Source organism: Alexandromys fortis, unplaced genomic scaffold (genome assembly GCF_014885135.2).
Source record: "Alexandromys fortis isolate MF-2015 unplaced genomic scaffold, M_Fortis_MF-2015_v1.1 scaffold_26, whole genome shotgun sequence".
Taxonomy (NCBI): Eukaryota; Metazoa; Chordata; class Mammalia; order Rodentia; family Cricetidae; genus Alexandromys; species Alexandromys fortis.
This window is the reverse complement of record NW_026067894.1, coordinates 2,515,641-2,534,398: the sequence shown is the minus strand read 5'-3', so window position 1 is coordinate 2,534,398 and position 18,758 is coordinate 2,515,641. Positions and strand designations below refer to the sequence as shown.

Genomic DNA, 18,758 nt, shown 5'->3' with positions numbered 1-18,758 from the left:
AAGAAGAGGAAGCGTGATTTTAGGAAGGAATGATCCTAGCAAAGTGAAGTACACTCCAGTCATCATCATGTTTCTTTAAATTTTTTCTAGAGATTCTGTGTTTGAGATGATGTAGCTTATCATCCTGTAAAGAAATAGATTCTGTTGTGTTTTAAACTGTACTCTCTAGGTCAGGGGTGGTATGCTGGAGAGCTGATGGCATCTCATTTGGTTAGAGTAGAGTATGTGAGCATGGGCTCAGTGTTTAGCCTTGGAAGTGAGAGCACAGGTACTAAAACCACACACCAGTGAACTCTGGCAATCTGACTCTGTCCCCACAGCTGCCCGCACATCCAGCCAGGTGACCTTCCCCATCGACTTTTTTGAACACAACCAACAGCTGACAGACGTGGAATTTGGTGGTAATGACCTCCTGCAGGTCTACAATGCACAACAGATAAAGCACAGGCTGAACTCCACTGGCATGTACGTGGCTAACACCAAGGTGAGGAGCACACAGGGCTGATTCACTTTCTGGGTTAGCACTCTTGTGACCATTTTTGTTGAACAACTCGTGTCTGTCTTTTTGGCACTAGGCTTGAACCCAGGTGCTCCTCCATTGAGCAGTTGGACTAGCCTCACATCTTCCTTTAGAATCAGATGTAGAATATGTACTCAGAGTTGCTCACTTCTGGTCAAATGATCCTTGAATAAATCAACATTCTTTCCACTGCTGAAGGTCTTGAATCCCACCAGACTAAATTTTCTCCATTGTTAGCAGGGTTACTATGTACAGGACAACATGGGTTGGTTAATCTTCGGGTGAAGGAAGCCTTACACTGCCTCTCTTCTTCCTTGTTCATGATATGATTAGGATGGAGTTGAAAGAAATGAGGTTTTTGCCTAGTAGCCATTAGGTTGAGGCAGGATTCTGGAGATTTCTGACATGTGCTTTTGTCCTTGCAGCCTGGCGGCTTCACCATTGAGATTAGTAACAACAGCAGCACTATGGTCATGACAGGCATGCGGATCCAGATTGGGACCCAGGCAATAGAACGGGCCCCATCATACATCGAGATCTTTGGCAGGACCATGCAGCTCAATCTGAGCCGTTCCCGCTGGTTTGACTTTCCCTTCACCAGAGAGGAAGCCTTGCAGGCTGACAAGAAGCTGAACCTCTTCAGTAAGTGAGCCACCCAGGGCAGGCTGCAGCCTTCTCATTGTGACTAAAATAGATGGCCACTAGGTGGCCCTCCACTGTTAGGGAATCCCTGCTCCACATAAGTCTCCCTTATTTTTGAGGTGTAAGAGATAGGCTGCCAGGAAAGGAAATTGCTTTTTTTCTTGTTGATGGTACTGGGAATTGAACCCTGGACTTTGTACATATTAGGCAAATATTCTACCACTAAGCTATATCACCCCCCTTTTTTAAACTTTTTATTTTGGAAGAGAGTCTCCCATTCTATAGCCCAAACAGGCCTTGAACTTGGGATCCTCCTGCCTTAGCCTTCTGAGTATCTGGGATTATAGGCCAGTGCCAGCAGGCCTATTAAAGGAATAGATGTGGTGGTAGTGAGAGGGCAGGCTCAGTTAGCTATTTGCTTTGGTGTTACATTGGCCTTATTGATGGACGCTGATAGATGAGATCAGGAAGCATGTGCCCTATCAACTGAACTATATCCCTGGCTCAAAGCTTTTTACGTGTGTAATTCATGCATGCATTTATAGACAAGGTCTTGTGTACTCCAGGCTGTCCTTGAACTCATTGTATAGCTGAGGGTGACTTTGAACCTCTGACCCTCCTGCCTCCACTTCCTGAGTTCTGGAATTAGAAGTGTATGTCATAATGTCAGTTTATGTGGTGTTAGGGATGGAACCCAGCAAGCACTTAAGGGAGCTGCAGCCCTAGCCCGAGGCTTTCTTCACATGTCACATGTTTCTGAGCCTGTGTGTTCTCTAGCACTTCCTGGCCACTTGGCTGAAGTTCTTACTCCTAGAAATAGTTGCTTTTGTGTGTATGGAGATGACCTGTACTCAGAACAAAGAAAGTGCTTAGAGACCACTGGGAGTAAGGGCTGGGAGGCAGAATACCTCCAGCACCAGAGGATCCTTAGAGTGATGCTCATGGTCTCCCCAAGTGGGAGACATCAGACTGTGGTCCATTGGACTGTTCCTTGTACATTCAGCTTGAGTGCTGCCAAGTGTCTCAGCAGACACAGCTTCCAATGCTGAGACGGACGTGATTTACACCTGTGCCTTGGACGGTGGTGTGAGTGCTCTGTAAATATGCTTCCTAAAGGCTTCTCTTGCTTATCGCAGTCGGTGCCTCAGTGGATCCAGCAGGCGTTACCATGATAGATGCTGTAAAAATTTATGGCAAGACTAAGGAACAGTTTGGCTGGCCTGACGAACCCCCAGAAGAATTCCCTTCTGCCTCTGTCAGCAACATCTGTCCTTCCAACCTGAATCAGAGCAATGGCACTGGGGAGAGTGACTCAGTCGCTCCAACTACGACCAGTGGAACTGTCCTGGAGAGGTACCAGTGTTGGCAGGGTTTGACTTTAGTTCTTAACTATTTTGCACTGACTGCAGAGTCCTATGTCTTGAGTCTCCCAAGCCTAATCTGTGATTGTCAAGTTCTCACACAGTCCCCTGAACATTTGGTTTCTTCCTAATATACATACAGAGGCTGGGAAATGGGCTCAGAGGTATCTAATGCTGGATCTCTGTCCAGACAGAAGCTTGGTCATTTACTTAATATTCCATAAGCATTTGGAATAGCCAGAGGCTGCAGGCTAGAAAGTGTTTATACCCATGCTCTAGATTAGAATCCAGACTGCATCAACAGCAAGCATCCTCCCTCTGTGCCAATCGCATCATCTTCTCGTCTTTCTCTGTGGAAGTTGCTACTCTGTGGTAATAACACTGCCAGCAAGAGAGGCTGCTACAGCATCTTGCAGAAGAGTGCAGTGTCCTTAGAGCTCCCTACGGTGGCATTCGTCAGCACATGCTTGGCTTCTTTGTGCTGGGTGGCTGCTGGTTTGCCATGGTAGATGAAGCAAGTCCTGATGTAAGAGTGAGTTTCTTACATTGTAAGCCCTGAGGTAGCCATGCTTGGAGTCGCTGCGTCCCACCAGCAGCCTCCCCACTTCGCCTTTCCTTTTTTCCCCTCGGTTCATATATCGTTTGCTTAGGATGTGTTTCTAGGTTTCTCTGAGCTTCACATTTTTTTTTTCCTTTTTTTTTCCCTTTGCTTCTCCCCCAAGTTCTGAAACTGAGTCCCTAACCAAGCTGGACCGGTTAGTATGCCCTGTTTCTTTTCTCTGCACGAGTGCGTGTGTGTCAGAGAGCAGCGTCCGCATTGGTGTGGCTTTGCGCTGATTCGCTTCTGTTCCAAGTCCTGCTACTTTCTGTTCTGGTCATTGCATGGCTGCAGAGCTCTCCATGTGTAAACTGGAGCCTCCCTGGGACTGTGAGTGCACCCTTGGTGTTGGCCACATCAGCCTCTCGGCTCTGTCTTCCTTAACCCATCCTTGCTGCTCATTCTGTACGACGGATGCAAAGGGATGGGGGTAGAAGGGCAAAATGCCCTACTAGCTCAGAAGCTCCTGGAGCTTGTTATACTTCCCTTTATCCTGTGCTTCCTCCATCTTCCCTCTATCTTTGGCTCCTTCCTTTATCCCTGCCCCTTTTCACTCTGGCGACCTTTTCAGTGCTTTCCTTTCCTGCCCAAACCCCAACTGTCAGGGTGATGGTTGCCCCAACTGTCAGGGTGATGGTTGTTTCACTATGTCACTTAAATTCACAGGAGTAAGCCTAGAGCATGTTATCTGATAGATACTATTTAATGGCTGAACTTACTGCTTCTTCCCTAATGGAGAAGTTCCATGTTCTTCCTTTGAATGTTCCAGTGACATGCATCTAAAAATGATTTGTTTGCTCCTGTACTTAAAACCCATAGGAAATGCCTGTGTGCATTTTTCCTGGCTGTGTAAGCAGAAGCCTAACCTTAACACTGCCAGTGTAAACAGATGGCTTTAACTTCTCCCTTGTGCCCCCCTTTGCCCACTGATCTCTGAGCACCTGAGCTTCGGGCACTGTTGCATCGAGACTTAAGCCCATCTCAGGATCCCTGCCACAGGCAGTAGAAGGAAGCACTTTTATCCTCTTTGAGGAAGAAAAGCCCTGTCTTTGAGTGACGGATTATGAACATGGCCTCAGGTTGATCTCCGAGCAGGAGCCAGGTTTCTTCTGGCCTGTAACACAGGGAGCGATATGCACGGCGCCTGTGGCAGGTTTTATTGTGCTTTGATTTTGTATTTGGCATTCGGTAGCTGTCCCCAAGGTCCTCACAACTACAGCTTGCCGGGCTGACATGAGCAGAGGACGCGTGCTTGTACTCAGGCCAGGCTTTCTGTCTCCCCAGGCTGGTTGTGAGTTCTTTGGAAGCCCTGGAAAGCTGCTTTGCTGTTGGCCCAATCATCGAGAAGGCAAGTTATTTCTTCAAAGCTCACAGGAGCTTTCTGAAGAGGCAGGAAGTGGGGTTGTTGGCTGAGGCCCTGCTGCCTTGGTGCTTAAGAATACTGACAGCACAGTCTTTGATTTTGAAAGCATCCCTGAGCTCTGCACCTGTTTCACAGGAGGGTTGTAGTTTTGAAACCTTTTTTTCTGCTCTTTCTAGTCAGTGGTGGGTAACCTTGGCTGGCCTGAGGGAGGAGAGGGAGAGGGCAGACTAGAGGGCATTCTGCACTGTTGAGGACTGAGTGATAACCCTGCTGCCTTCTACATCAGGAGAGAAACAAGCATGCAGCCCAGGAGCTGGCCACTTTGCTGCTCTCCCTGCCAGCACCTGCCAGTGTCCAACAGCAGTCAAAGAGCCTCCTGGCCAGCCTACACACCAGCCGCTCAGCCTATCACAGCCACAAGGTAATCGTTCCTGCTCTGGGAGGCCTTCTGTAGGAATGGCAATTGTCCTGAGAGGGAGTCAAATAGTTGGCTCTTCGTTTGTAAAGCAGGGCCCTAGTGGAGTAAGCACGAGGAAGGAACTCACACTGAGATTAGAGCCAGTCCCAAGTTTCTCCCAAGAGATGTATACTACTCTGGACCAAGAAAGCAATCTAGTAGGCCACTGGCATGTCACTTTATTTTTCTGTCTCTCTGACAGGATCAGCAAGTTTTAAAAAAGAGAGTATGGGTGACTGCTTCTCCATGGGAGAATGCAAAGGTTAGGAATGTGCCATAGGTGGTTAATATACTGTTATCCCAAGCCCTCAGCCGTGGGCTGGGGTGAGAGGCATGCATATGTGGCAGGGGGTTGTTGCATGAGGGTTATTGTTGGGCCTCAGAGGGTCTCATTATCTGCTGAAGGAAGTAAGCCGGACCTCTTTGGGTAGATGGGAAATAGGACAGTGCAGACCAGTAGGAGGAAAGGTACTGGGGCACAGCCAGCCTGGTGTTTGTGCCTCTGTCCTTTAACATCAAGAGCTGAGTTCAGCTTCCCAAGGAAAGGTTGTTTTAGCTGCATCATCCATGGATAAAGACCCTGCTGAGGGATGACTGCTGCCAGAGAAAGTGATGGGCTACTGTAGTTCTGTTGATTGAGTAGATGTTACTTTCCTGGTACACTGTGAAGCCATTAATGTGCTTGTTGACTTTGTTTGTTTGTCTTTTGTTTTTCAAGACAGGGTTTCTCTGTGTATCAGCTCTGGATGTCCTAAAACTCACTTTGTAGACCAGGCTGGCCTTGAACTCAGATCCATCTGCCTCTGACTCCAGAGTGCTGGGATTAAAGGCATGCGCCGCCACCACTTGGCCAATTGTTGACTTTTTAAGACTGTTGATTTTCTATCAAGCAGTTGAGCATTGGGTAGCCTAAAGATGGGTTTTGATAGCTGGTGACAGCTCTTGAGAGAAGTTTCCATTCCTCCATGTGATTTACTGTCCTGCCTTTGCTTACAGTTGACCCTCTGTGACCCTGTGTTTTATAGGACCAGGCCTTGCTGAGCAAAGCTGTGCAGTGTCTCAACACATCCAGCAAAGAAGGCAAGGACTTGGACCCTGAGGTGTTCCAGCGGCTAGTGATCACAGCTCGCTCGATTGCCATCATGCGTCCTAGCAACCTTGTGCACTTTACGGAGTCCAAGCTGCCCCAGATGGAAACAGGTGAACTTGGCCTATGTGGCCGTGGTCCTGAGACCTGCTTAATGCACCTTCTTTGCCCTCTGTGGTGCTCTTCCTGCTCTTATTGGTTCTGATGACAGATAATCTGTTCCCTGTGTTTTAACTTTGTAGGGTCTCTGACATTGTCCCATTTTAACTAACCTGACCATCCTTAAATTTGCTTTTAGTGTTCTGTACCTCAGCTAGTCTGTTGTGAAGTTAGTTATTCCAGGGTGAACTGAGCTTAGTTTCACCCTGGTGCCACAGGCAGGACTGGAATTTTCTTTCACTGTATCTCTTTGTATAGAGGGGTGCAGAAGGTTATGCTTTTTGGGTGAAGCTGAGCTTGGTTTTGCCTTGTACCTGGAGGTAGTGTGCTGTGTGCTGTGGTGCTGTTCTGGCAGTAGTACTTTGTGTGCAGTGGCTTCTCAGTGCTTCTTCTGGCATCTCTCCTCACACTGGCTGGCTATGGCTCAGTCCCAAACCTGACTTGACATCATTAGAAAGAGCTTGTTGATGCCTCTGCCATCCCCCATCACCTGCGTGTTCCTGTATGCCATTGCTTTCCTGTCTGTCCTTCTAATGGTACAATCTTGCAATCAATCTAGAGGAATCTCAGACATTCCCCTAGGTTTAGTCAAACAGTTGGAACAGGCATCTTTGACTCTGCTGTAAAGATCCGAATGCTCCCCTCTCTGTCTAATTCTAACACACAATGTTTTCTGTGATGTTCCTTTCCCAGACTGTTTTTTTCCCAGATGTGCCTGCTGGAATCTAGGGATAGTTGGCATATTGATTGGGGCCCCACTTGAAACTCCCTCCGCAGGCAAGCTTCCTTGACCTGAGTTAACCTTAAAACAAATTAAATTCTGTCTTAGATTTACCATCGTTAATAATTTCCTTTCTCCTGCGTAGAAGGAGCAGATGAGGGGAAAGAACCACAGAAGCAGGTGGAAGGAGATGGCTGTAGTTTCATCACTCAGCTTGTGAACCACTTCTGGAAACTCCATGCTTCTAAGCCCAAGAATGCCTTCCTGGCACCTGCCTGCCTGCCAGGTATCATGTTAGCAGGGTAACAGGGATTCTTGGATCTTGATACTAGTGAACTAGCTGTAAGCCCTTCAACAGTGTGACCTCCTCTTCCAGAGCAGTAGCACAGAGTCATGTGTGAACTCAGTGCATTGCTACCCATGGGAAATAGCAGTGTGGTAGGCAGGTGTGTGTGTGTGTGCCTTGTATATATCCTCTTTTCTTGTGGGATTATGTTGTTGACATGGGGAACAATGGTCATGACAACTCTCTGATTGTTATTTAAAAACAAAGCATTCTAAAGACATGAGCCAGTCATGGTAGTGCATGCTTTTTATATTAGCACAGGCAGAAGCAGGTGGATCTCAGTGAGTTAAGGGTCAGCCTGGTCTACAAAGTAAAGTTCCAGGATAGTCAGGGCTGTTACACAGAGAAATCCTGTTTTTTGTTTTGTTTAAAAAAAAAAAAAAAAAGAATAAGACACTTGGGAGGCAGAGGCAGGCGGATCTCTGTGAGTTCGAGACCAGCCTGGTCTACAAGAGCTAGTTCCAGGACAGGCTCCAAAACCACAGAGAAACCCTGTCTCGAAAAAAAAAAAAAAAAAAGAAAGAAAGACAGTTCAGAAGGCAGGAATGTAGTAGAAACAGCCATGAAAAGTGTTTTTATTCCCATGCTATTGTTGCTTTGGTTCTCTTACTTCCTCAAAGTTGGGGGAAGAGGTAGGACCCTATAGTCTAAGAGAAGAGTAGATACCCCCATTGTTGCTTGAAGATCACTTGAGACCTACACCCTCAAAGGCGCCTGTCAGAGACCTACTTTGTCAGTACCTCAGGTTTAGGGGAGCATAAGGGTGTTGTTATCTGCCCACCTTGAGGTTCCCTGCCTTGTCTGTGACTGTCCGCGTTGATCCCCACTTCTTCTGTACAGGGTCTGAAAGGGCTTTTGAGGACTTTCATAGAATTGGCAGACTTAATAAAAGTAGCCCAGCCACAGTCGGGCTACACCACAGCGTGTTTGATTGGTTTGCTTTGCTGTGTGTATGCCTGATTTTGTCTAGCTGCCCTCAATGTGATGAGGATTTGTGCTTTTGTCTCAAGCTTTCAAGGTCTGGGGTTGTTTTTGTTAACAGATTTTCAGATGATCCTTTTCTTCCATTTAGGCCTCACTCATATTGAAGCTACTGTTAATGCACTGGTAGACATTATCCATGGCTATTGTACCTGCGAGCTGGACTGTATCAACACAGCATCCAAGATCTACATGCAGATGCTGTTGTGTCCTGTACGTATCAGCACAACCCCGGGTGCCTCTGCTCAGCCTGGGAGTATGTGGAAAATAGCCTGAAGTATCCAACATAATGAAATCAGATAAACTTAAAATCTGCTGGGAGAGGCTGGTGAGGTGGAGGGGCTCAGTTTCCAGAAACCACATGACAAGTAACAACTGCCTGTGACTCTTACTCTCTTCTGGCCTCTTTGGGCATTGTATACACATAGGTGCACAAACCTACATGCAAGCAAAACACCACACACACACACAAATAAATCTTTTTAAAAAAATTAATGGGAGTCAGTAATTGCTAACAGCAATAAAAGCTGTAGAGAGTGAGGCTGGGAAGGGAGGTCCTTCTTTAGTTCTTTCTTCCCAGTGACACCTGCTGTAGGGTTACTGCTGAGTAAGTACTGCTGAAATGAATGCACGAATGACTGTGTTACTGTGCCTGTTCCTGAAGATAAGTGTAAAAAGTGCTGTTTATGGCATGGAGCAAAGAGGAACGTCAGGGCTTGATTATCTGATGAAAAGTCAAAGCTCATTTGTAGAGAGCCAAAGTGGCTTCAGGATCAAATGGCCCAGCAGCTAAAAGACAGAAAGGTGGTGAATGGTCTTACCATGTCAGGTCTGGAGAGGCTGGCCTGCTCCATCCTGCTGCATTTGGCCAGGAGGACGCAGGTGAGAGTAGACAGACTTCTGCCTTATGTAAGTGGCTGACAGTAGAAGAAGGTGGAGTCACTGCTCATGTTGATGGAATACCTGAGCTTGACACTTTCCTTTCAAACCCTAGGACCCTGCAGTGAGCTTCTCCTGCAAACAAGCTCTAATTCGAGTCCTAAGGCCCAGGAACAAGCGGAGACACGTGACTTTGCCCTCCTCTCCTCGAAGCAACACACCAATGGGTAATGTGAAGTCTTGGCTTTAGGTTGTACTCCGGGTGGGCCAGTGGGCTCAGAAAGAAGGTACAGCTTTGGGATATGCACTCATGTTGACCAGGGTCTTTTCAGTTTTCTGTTCCTTTAATATTCTATACAGTAGGGTGGCATATAAAAATGCATTAAATAGAATAAAATAAGGCCAAAGCCATGGGAACATAAAGGTGCTATGATAACATGTCCAGGACACAGCGTCTGATTCCCAGTTTCCACGTGGTTAAATGAAGAGCTTGCATTTGGGTGAAACATCCTAGAACCATAGGAAAAACATGTAAAAGACATTTTAAAAATCATTGTGGCAGGTTGGAGAGATGGCTCAGAGGTTAAGAGCACTGGCTGTTCTTCCAGAGGTCCTGAGTTCAGTTTCCAGCAACTGCGTGGTATCTGATGCCCTCTTCTGACATGCAGACATAGTACTTACACGCATTAAATTAAAAACAAACAAATAAATAAATATTTTTAAAGATTACTGTGATGTTGAGGTTGTGGGAGTAGGCTGAGGGTACAGAGACTAAATTTAAGGCTAGCATGGTCTATGTGGCAAGCAAGACCCTGTCTTTACAATCAAGAAACCAAAGGTCTTGTATGTAATTGTTAATAATTAAAACAAAAAGCATTGCTATTGAGTATGCTATTGAGCCTGTATTCTTGGCCCTCAGAAGGATGATAAAGCAGAAGGGTTCGGTGCTCAAGGCTAGCCTGGGCTATCAAGTGGAGTTACAAGGTTCAGTAGTCATTGAAGAGTCTGAGCTGCTTTGTGGGACTTGTGGTAGGAGAGAGGACTGATGACTGTAGTGGTCCTCTGATCTCTACATGTGAGCTGTGACACACCCCACAGAAAATAGATAGATAGTAGTCACAATGACTAAACATTAAATATATTTTACTTTTTATTTAGAATGAAACTGCTTTTCATAACAATCTCATTAAAGGTCCGATGTGTTGCTTACAAGCAGAGCCCTGAGTGGACTTATTATATGACTATGCTAATGATAGGCAGCAAATGTCAGACTTCCTTCATGATGTGCTTGCATGGCTAAGTGCCACACTTGTGAAGAATACAGAGATATAAGTTACAATAAGTTTAGAGATCATGTGGTATATTGCTGTTGTAACTAGGAGTTAGTATAAAAACTTAAGAAATGCTTTACATTTTGTGGTGCTGTCTTTGAAATCCAGTGTCTGGCTCCCCCTGGGAGTTTGTCAACTTGGACTAGTTATGTCTCAGGTGCTCAGTAGCTGGTCCCTAATACGGAACAATCCTGTCTTCTTTTGCAGTACTGGAAATTGAATTAGGCCTCATGCATGTTAGACAAGCGCACTACCATTGAACTGTATTTCTATCCCACAGTGCATATCTTGAAGAATGTATATGTCTGTAACTTTCAGGCACTCTTTCAGAATTAAGATTTATTGTGTGAGGGACTAGGAGGTGGCTCATCTGGTAAAAGTGCTTGCCTTGTAAGCACAAGGACTTGGTGTCTAGACCCCTAGCATTGGGAAAGTGGAGATGGGCGGGTGCTTGGGCTGACTGGCAGCCAGTCACCCTGAGTCAGTGAGTGCTGGGTTTAGCAAGTGACAGGGAGGGCAGCTGACATCTACCTGGCCTCCACACCCACAGTATGGGAAATTAGAATTTCTAAGAAAGGACTTGCTTTAGCAACTCAGCAAGTGGAAGACAGCCCTCCATCCTTTTCTAACAGCCTGAAATCTCACCGGGGCCTCCTGCTTGGTAGAGGGCTTTCCATAGCCTTACCCCAGACAAGGAATCTTTTAGGACCTGTCACAATGGCCTCAGTTTCCAATCTATAGCTTCAGATTTCAGTCCTGGTTTTGGCTTTTCTCATGGTGATTGTGTAGTTTGAATTGCACAGACCTGTTTAGAGAATGAAGTTCTAGGCTGCAGTGACAGGGACGACAACATTCTTTTGAGTTATTCCCTGTCCTGTCAAAGCTCTGTCTTCTGAGAATGGAGCCTGTAGGGCCTGTGGTGGTTTAGTTTCTGTTTTTCTGTTTGTTCTTTTTTTTTTTTTTAAATCCTTTCTCGTCTATAAGAGTCTTTTCCTGTCGGGCAGATGGGGGAAGGAGGATGGGTTGTTACTGCCAACGGCCATCTTCTCTAGACCCTGCTAGTTGCAAGGAAGAAGAAAAATAGGCCTCCAGTGCAGTGCCTACAAGTTTGCCCTCACAAGTGGAGGGTGCCAGCTGGGGCCTTCTTTAGGCTCCCGTGCTATATGACCAGTCACATTATATGTCACTGAAGGAGTGCCTTTAGATGACTGGGATTTCTTTGACTCAGGAGACAAGGATGATGACGATGATGATGACGCAGATGAGAAAATGCAGTCATCAGGCATCCCCGATGGTGGTCACATTCGTCAGGAAAGCCAGGAACAGAGTGAGGTGGACCACGGAGATTTTGATATGGTGGTGAGTCTGGTGGCAGAAGAGGGGAGGAGGAGCCTCTAGCTCCTCTCTGGTTCCTACTCAACAGCTTTACTGTGTGCTGGGGGACACTGATGAAATTTTCTCTCTGCAGTCTGAGTCGATGGTTCTGGAAACAGCTGAAAATGTCAACAATGGCAACCCCTCTCCCCTGGAGGCCCTGCTGGCAGGTGCTGAGGGCTTTCCTCCCATGCTGGACATCCCACCTGATGCAGATGACGAGACCATGGTTGAACTAGCCATTGCCCTGAGCCTGCAGCAGGACCAGCAAGGTAGAAGGCAATGCCAGGAACACAGCAACCTTGCACAGGAAAGAGGGCGTGGCAGTTACTGATACCCTGCTGACGTAGCTTGTCCCCAATTGGGGGAGAGGTTGATCTGGGTGAGAGCTGCTCAGAGGTACAGGTGGAGAGTGAGGGATGGCTCTGACATTTCAAGACTGGAAGCCAGTCTCATAGTTACTGCTGGTTTGATTTTGGATGGGTACATCTTGAATCTATAACTAAACTTGGCGGGTAGACAGCAGTGGCCAAGACAGGTCATATGCTGGTGTTTGGACTCCTGAGGGCAGCAGATGGCCAAAGCAGTGCTGTGGATGGGGCTGACAGGATGCTGTGCTCACTCTCCACTTGTTTCCCAGGCAGCAGCAGCAGTGCCCTGGGCCTGCAGAGCCTGGGACTATCCGGCCAGGCACCCAGCTCTTCCTCTCTGGACGCAGGAACCCTCTCTGACACCACAGCATCAGGTAACTGTCCACAGCAAGGAACTTGGCTCAGGGCCTCAAGACCCTGCAGCCCTGTTCAGTGCTGTGAGAGTGTGACGGGCAGCTGCTTTGACAGGCCATCCTGGACTTCCTGCTTCTGCCTCGGCTTTAGCCATGTGCTGTGGAAGGCATAGTGCTGTAACTTGGCATCAGTGCTTGTGACCCCACTTCCTCACACTTTGCATGCTGCCTGGCTTTGGCTGATACTGAGAGATCCAGGGAACATCATATTGGCTTTACAGTGTTGTGCTGGAGTTCTAACATGTTAGACAGTATGGAAAGAGATGAGAAATAAAGCTACACTTTTAGCTCTAAGCCTTCATTTGCAAATCAATTAAAACCATAAGCAGTCAGCAGTGACATGTGAGCTTGGGAGAGAGTTTTTTTGGTCCATTCGGTCTCTAGGAAACCTTCACTTATGTTGTCTTTGTTTTGAGTCTCTTTCCTAGCCTGATAAAATTCCAGATAAAGAGTTGGACCAAACTGTGGGTGGCAGCAGCACATGGGAGAGATCCTTTGAAAATCAACCCAGACATGAAGGGATGGATTCTTGTTCAGACTGCTGCATCCCTGCATTTGCTTGTTTTCTTTTGGGAAGGTTAGCCTGCTTAGATCTGAAACAAAAAGCAAACCAAAACAAAAAACAGAGTGGCTGTCCCTGCCTGCTGTCATGGCTTTTTGCTTCTCTGAGGTCCCTTCAGTTGCTCTCACTTCAGGCTTTAAGGGTCGTGGTTGTGGTCATGGTGTTGTGTTGGTCATGTCTATCATGCTCTCTGGCTGTCTTGGCTTTCCTCCCCTGTGTATCTCATCCAGCATTTTCCTCCTGTCTCAGCTCAGCCCTGATCCTGGATGCTGTGGCTGTCTCTGGGGAATTTCCTTGCTTCATTATTAGCATCTGAGGAGGAGGATGAAGAGGTGTGAAATTTTCTAATGAGCTCTCCTCTGGGCCATTTAATTAAAAAAACAAAAACAAAAGACAAAAATCAAACAGTTGACTTGAGCTCATGACTTGTGATTTCATAACAGCAGTTGGATTGCTGAGCACGCCTCGTTGAATTCTGTGCTCTGAATGGCAATGTCTAGTTTGGATCTCTCAGTAGGTGTCAGGGACACCTCGACAATGGTGACCATGAAGCATTCAGCTAGAAAACTCATTGTCCATGTCACAGAATCTTACAGAATCTGCACATGCTATAACAGTGAAGGAAATGCCCAGTATACTGGGCTTTCACTTCTTTCTGAGAGCTGTTGGCAGTGCACCCTGTAGAGTGTCTGTTCCTTTTGTTGATCAATTGGCAAAGCAGATCTTGCCCTTTTTTCTGTAACCTCAGGACACTCAAACTGCCTTGTGTCCTCTGCAGTATGCTGTGATGCTTTCGCCCCAAGGAGGGGTCTGTACCTGTAACAGCTCTCGTTACTCTCTCAGCTCCAGCCTCAGATGATGAGGGCAGCACCGCAGCGACTGATGGCTCCACCCTGCGGACCTCGCCCGCTGACCATGGCGGGAGTGTGGGCTCAGAGAGCGGGGGAAGTGCAGTGGACTCTGTGGCTGGCGAGCACAGTGGTAATGTGCCCGGGTGTCTTGATCTCTTTGGGCTTGGGGAGTGGGGGTGGCAAACAAGGTAGGAAGGTCCTGTGATTGCTTTCTGCAGAATTGTGGGGACTCACAGAGTCTGGTGGAGTTCATTTGACCTCAGCCATGGAATGTCAAGTGTTCTGTGGCTAAAGCTCAAATTCTGTGGCTAATATGGAAGCCTCATTATTAAACAAGCCATTCTCCTACAGTACACCTACTGTGAGGTTTGTACACGCTAGCAGTTTCTGAGCTGAGGCCAAGGGCATTTTTGCAAGTTGCACAGGTAAAATCTGAAAGGTTTCAGGTGGGACTAGGACCACACCAGGGTTCTGCCATCCTTCATGAAGCTGGAAACGGTCGAGAGCTAACATTTTCCCATTACGGCCGACCTTGGAAACTGATGTGCTTCTAATATCATTTCCTTCCAGTGTCTGGCCGGAGCAGTGCATATGGTGATGCCACAGCTGAGGGGCACCCAGCTGGACCAGGGAGCGTCAGCTCAAGCACAGGCGCCATCAGCACCACCACTGGGCACCAGGAGGGAGATGGCTCTGAGGGAGAAGGTGAAGGGGAAGCTGAAGGAGATGTGCACACTAGCAACAGGTCAGGACCAGCCTGTCACTGACACCAGGCCTGCTTGACCATTCAGAACTGGGAGATGGAGTGGTGGGTGCTAATACTCCCAAGTATTAAAGGAAATGAAAGCTGCTGGTTTCCTCCCAGCCACTGCTGACTTGAGGGTGCTGTGCCTCCCAGAATGCTTTGGGAGTTGGACTGTGCTGCTTTGGCTAATGTCTGGCTGGAGCAGCTTTTGAGGGCTTGTGGAAGGCACCCAGCTGAGTGTGTTTTTTTGTAGTACTGTATTTCTTTTTCGGTGTTAAGTCAAAACCCACACTGCAGTTTCAGAGTATGAGTTGTAGTAGTCTTGCTGTACTAAGCAAAGCTGTGGGGATGCCTGGTCATAAGTTAACCCTTCCTATCTCTGGGCTTGATTTGCTAATGTTTGTTAAGGTCTGGAATTTTTCTTTGAAATGTCTGTGTCACGATCTTTTGGCCTCATAAAATGAGTTTGGGCTGGTTTCAGTTTTCTTATGTCTCTCACAGATTTTTAGAAAAACAGTCTAGGCATTTTGTGTCTTATGTAGAATCTGTTTATTATGTTAAAGCTGTTGGGCATAAAGTTGTTCATAATACTTTGAATAATAATAACTTCTATTATTATTTTGATAGTAATCATAATTTCTATTATTATTATTGTTTTACTCTTGGACGAGAGGACCTCTCTAAGTACCCACAAGTGGTGGCCTGTAGCTCCCTCAGAGCCCAGGCTGGTCTCCCACTCAGATTCTTCTGCTTTAGTCTCCTATGTCCCGGGATAGATTACAGGGATATGTCACTGTGCCCAGCCTTAGTTGCTTACCATGCTAGGCTTATTTCTAAGTATCCAGCTCCTCATTGGCTCCAGTGGCAGAGGCAGGAGCTGTATTCTGCTGGATCTTGTTTATATGCCATTTCATGTTCCCTGTTTCCTCGGCTTTTCAGACTGCACATGGTTCGTCTGATGCTGTTGGAGAGATTACTGCAGACACTACCCCAGTTACGAAATGTTGGGGGTGTCCGAGCCATCCCATACATGCAGGTATTTCTCAATTCTCCTGGATCAGCTGTGTTACTGTTAGGCTACCCTGGGACAGTGCACTTTTTCAGAGGCCTCAGAAGGCTGGTGTTAAAGTTACAAAAAGGATGGAATGCAGCCTGAGCTGCAAGTTGCAGCCCTTCAGGTTATAGCTGTGGTTAGGGGATGTCCAAGGTCGTCCAGCTAGGTAACTGACAGAACTAGAGCACAAGGCTTTTCCTGACACACAGTCTGTGTTTCTCTCTATCCTCAGTACTAGAGTACACTGTTCTCTAATTCTCAGATGAACACAGTATCCTCTTTCAAACCTCTTTGATTGGCGTGTTACTCGATAGTTTTATAAAGTTATAAAGTCTTTTCAACGATGCCCCAAATGGCACAGGTTAAAATTTGATTTTTACAACTCTGAGCACTTAAACTTGGGCAGACCTTAGAATCTAGAATTATCCCCTGCATCTCAGGCTGGTCAGAGAAGTCAGCAAGGTCAAGATTGCTTCATGACACACATGCTCTACCATTCTGCCTTGGGAAATTGACTCTCTGTGTTCACTCTCTGCTTGCTAGGTCATTCTGATGCTCACAACAGATCTGGATGGAGAAGATGAGAAAGACAAGGGGGCCCTGGACAACCTGCTCTCCCAGCTCATTGCTGAGCTTGGCATGGACAAAAAGGTAAAACTTGAAAGGTATGAAGAGCAGGGATTAGCCAGGAGTCTTTTTTAGGTTCTTCCTTTCCTAGGGGAACTTCCTCTGGATTCTAGTTTGATTTCTGCTGCTGTGACAGAAGCAGCATTAAAGGAGGGAGGATTTATTCAGCTTACTGATCAGGTTATAGTCATCATTACAGGAAAGATGGGAATGGACACATGGTAGTGCTCAGTTAGCTTTCTGTGTGTCTATAGATAGATGGAAAGAGGGAGGGAAGGATGAATGGTAGAGGGATGGATGGAAAGAGGGAGGGAGAGATAGAGGGATGGATGGATGGATGGAGGGATAGGTAGATGGAGGAATGGATAGATAGAGATAGAGGGAGGGATGGATAGATAGAGAGATAGATGGATAGATAGGGAGGTGGTCAGACAGATAGACACACACACACCCCAGGCATGGTTTCTCTTCATAGCCTTGACTGCCTTGACCTCTTAGGCCAGGTGGGCCTCTGTTGCCTCCCTGCTGGGATTAAAAAAATACTCTCTCAGTGCCCAACTGCTTTTTCTATTCTATATAGTCCTGAGCACAGATTCTAGGAATGGTGTCTGATACCTGCTTTCAGCCTATGTTTTTCTACATTAATTAATCAGGGCAGTCCCTCACAGACATTTGCACATGACAGCTTGATCCATAAATCTCTCATTAAAACTCTTCCCAGGTTACTCTAGATTATATCAAGTTGGCATTTAGAGTAACCATCACAAGGGGTAAATGCCTACTGTAGCCTCTAGTTCAGGGGACTCAAAATAGTGAGTGCAGTACCTCCCTTAGCAAAGTAAAAGTAAAAGCATGAAGGTTGTTGTTTAGATCTTCCCATGGCCTCTGAGTGCAGCGGCCTCTATTGCCCCAGGCGTGGGGGATCTTGTAGGAGCTTAGAGGAGGCATATGCATCTGAACTTCTGTTTCTGCTGCAGGATGTCTCCAAGAAGAACGAGCGCAGTGCCTTGAACGAAGTCCATTTGGTTGTAATGAGACTCCTGAGTGTCTTCATGTCCCGCACCAAGTCTGGTTCCAAGTCTTCCATCTGTGAGGTATTTGTGCTTTGCGCTTACAGGTTGGAGGCAAGGTAAGAGGATGGAGTGGTTAGTGCAGGGCTGCAGGCAGAGGTGACAGTCCTCTGCTAACCATTGTCACTTAAGGAAGAAAGTATGAGTCTGTCCCTCTTCAGGAGCAGAACTTCTCCCCTTTTCACAGTCTCTTCCAAGCCCAGGTCTTTACCAACAATCCCTCCAGTGGAGGGGTTAAAGGGCTTCCACTATTGAAAAGCAAGGGCCTGTTCTGCACAGCACAGAGTAGCTAAGAGGATTCCTCAGTGTCTGTTGCTATAAGGTATGGTAATAGAGCAGAGAGAAAGCCAAGTGTGTGTGCTCAAAGGAGATTAGCACAAAGCAGAGACGGTGGAAATCGAGGCTGAACTGCATCCAATCTTAATGAGCTTATGGCTGTGTGGTTTGCTGGGATTTTAAGGCTCTTCTAATGGTCTTATGTACAGTAGCTTTGCTCCTTCCTGCTGCTTATGCATGCGCTCACTCACCCCATCTCCATCTGAGCCTGGCTTTCTGGAAGCACCCTGCTGGGAGGGAGAGGTTGCCAAGAAGGACCTAGAGTGGAACTTTTGTCTCTCCTTCAAAATAGCTGCTGTTTGCTTTGCTTCAGGAGAAAGGGAAAGTCTAGCTCTGGAGAGAAAGGTGATCATGGTTTCGCCTCCCTGGCACAGAGGTGTTGTGAGGCCAGGTTGAGAATTAGCATTTATTTTCTCTTAGATATAGTTGTTGAAAGAGCTGGGAGAGTGATTAAAGCAGTCGAGAAACTTGTTATGCAACAGACTGGTGAATGCGTGTCTGTAAGGACTGATCCTAAGACTGCTGTGTGCTGAGTGCATTGCCTGGCTGATGCTGATTCAGTTTTTACACCACACCCTTGCCTGCTCTGTGTTTTTTTCCTTTCAGTCATCTTCCCTCATCTCCAGTGCTACGGCAGCAGCCCTGCTGAGCTCGGGGGCTGTGGACTATTGTCTCCATGTGCTCAAGTCTCTGCTGGAATACTGGAAGAGCCAGCAGAATGATGAGGAGCCCGTGGCCACCAGCCAGTTGTTGAAACCACACACAACGTCATCCCCACCAGATATGAGTCCATTCTTTCTCCGCCAGTATGTGAAGGTAAGGCCTCTCCTCAGAGCTGTGTGTTCTGCCCTCCCTAAGCTAGGAAGACTACATTGGAAGCCACACAGGAAGGTGGGTTCTAATCTCGAAA

At 47.0% G+C, this 18,758-nt stretch overlaps 1 protein-coding gene across 1 annotated transcript in view; it reads left to right on the top strand.

Annotated features, from left to right (window-relative positions):
- Positions 1–18,758, top strand: part of Ubr4 (ubiquitin protein ligase E3 component n-recognin 4) — a 111,442-nt gene that overhangs the window by 50,491 nt on the left and 42,193 nt on the right. The window contains exons 47-64 of the mRNA XM_050152447.1: positions 321–484; positions 946–1,162; positions 2,299–2,515; positions 4,406–4,469; positions 4,771–4,905; positions 5,967–6,141; positions 7,054–7,194; positions 8,327–8,448; positions 9,230–9,341; positions 11,674–11,804; positions 11,914–12,091; positions 12,460–12,564; positions 14,009–14,146; positions 14,587–14,761; positions 15,701–15,797; positions 16,359–16,466; positions 17,420–17,536; positions 18,455–18,664. Coding sequence (XP_050008404.1) covers positions 321–484; positions 946–1,162; positions 2,299–2,515; positions 4,406–4,469; positions 4,771–4,905; positions 5,967–6,141; positions 7,054–7,194; positions 8,327–8,448; positions 9,230–9,341; positions 11,674–11,804; positions 11,914–12,091; positions 12,460–12,564; positions 14,009–14,146; positions 14,587–14,761; positions 15,701–15,797; positions 16,359–16,466; positions 17,420–17,536; positions 18,455–18,664 — 2,606 coding nt within the window. The remainder of the gene's footprint in view (positions 1–320; positions 485–945; positions 1,163–2,298; positions 2,516–4,405; positions 4,470–4,770; positions 4,906–5,966; positions 6,142–7,053; positions 7,195–8,326; positions 8,449–9,229; positions 9,342–11,673; positions 11,805–11,913; positions 12,092–12,459; positions 12,565–14,008; positions 14,147–14,586; positions 14,762–15,700; positions 15,798–16,358; positions 16,467–17,419; positions 17,537–18,454; positions 18,665–18,758) is intronic.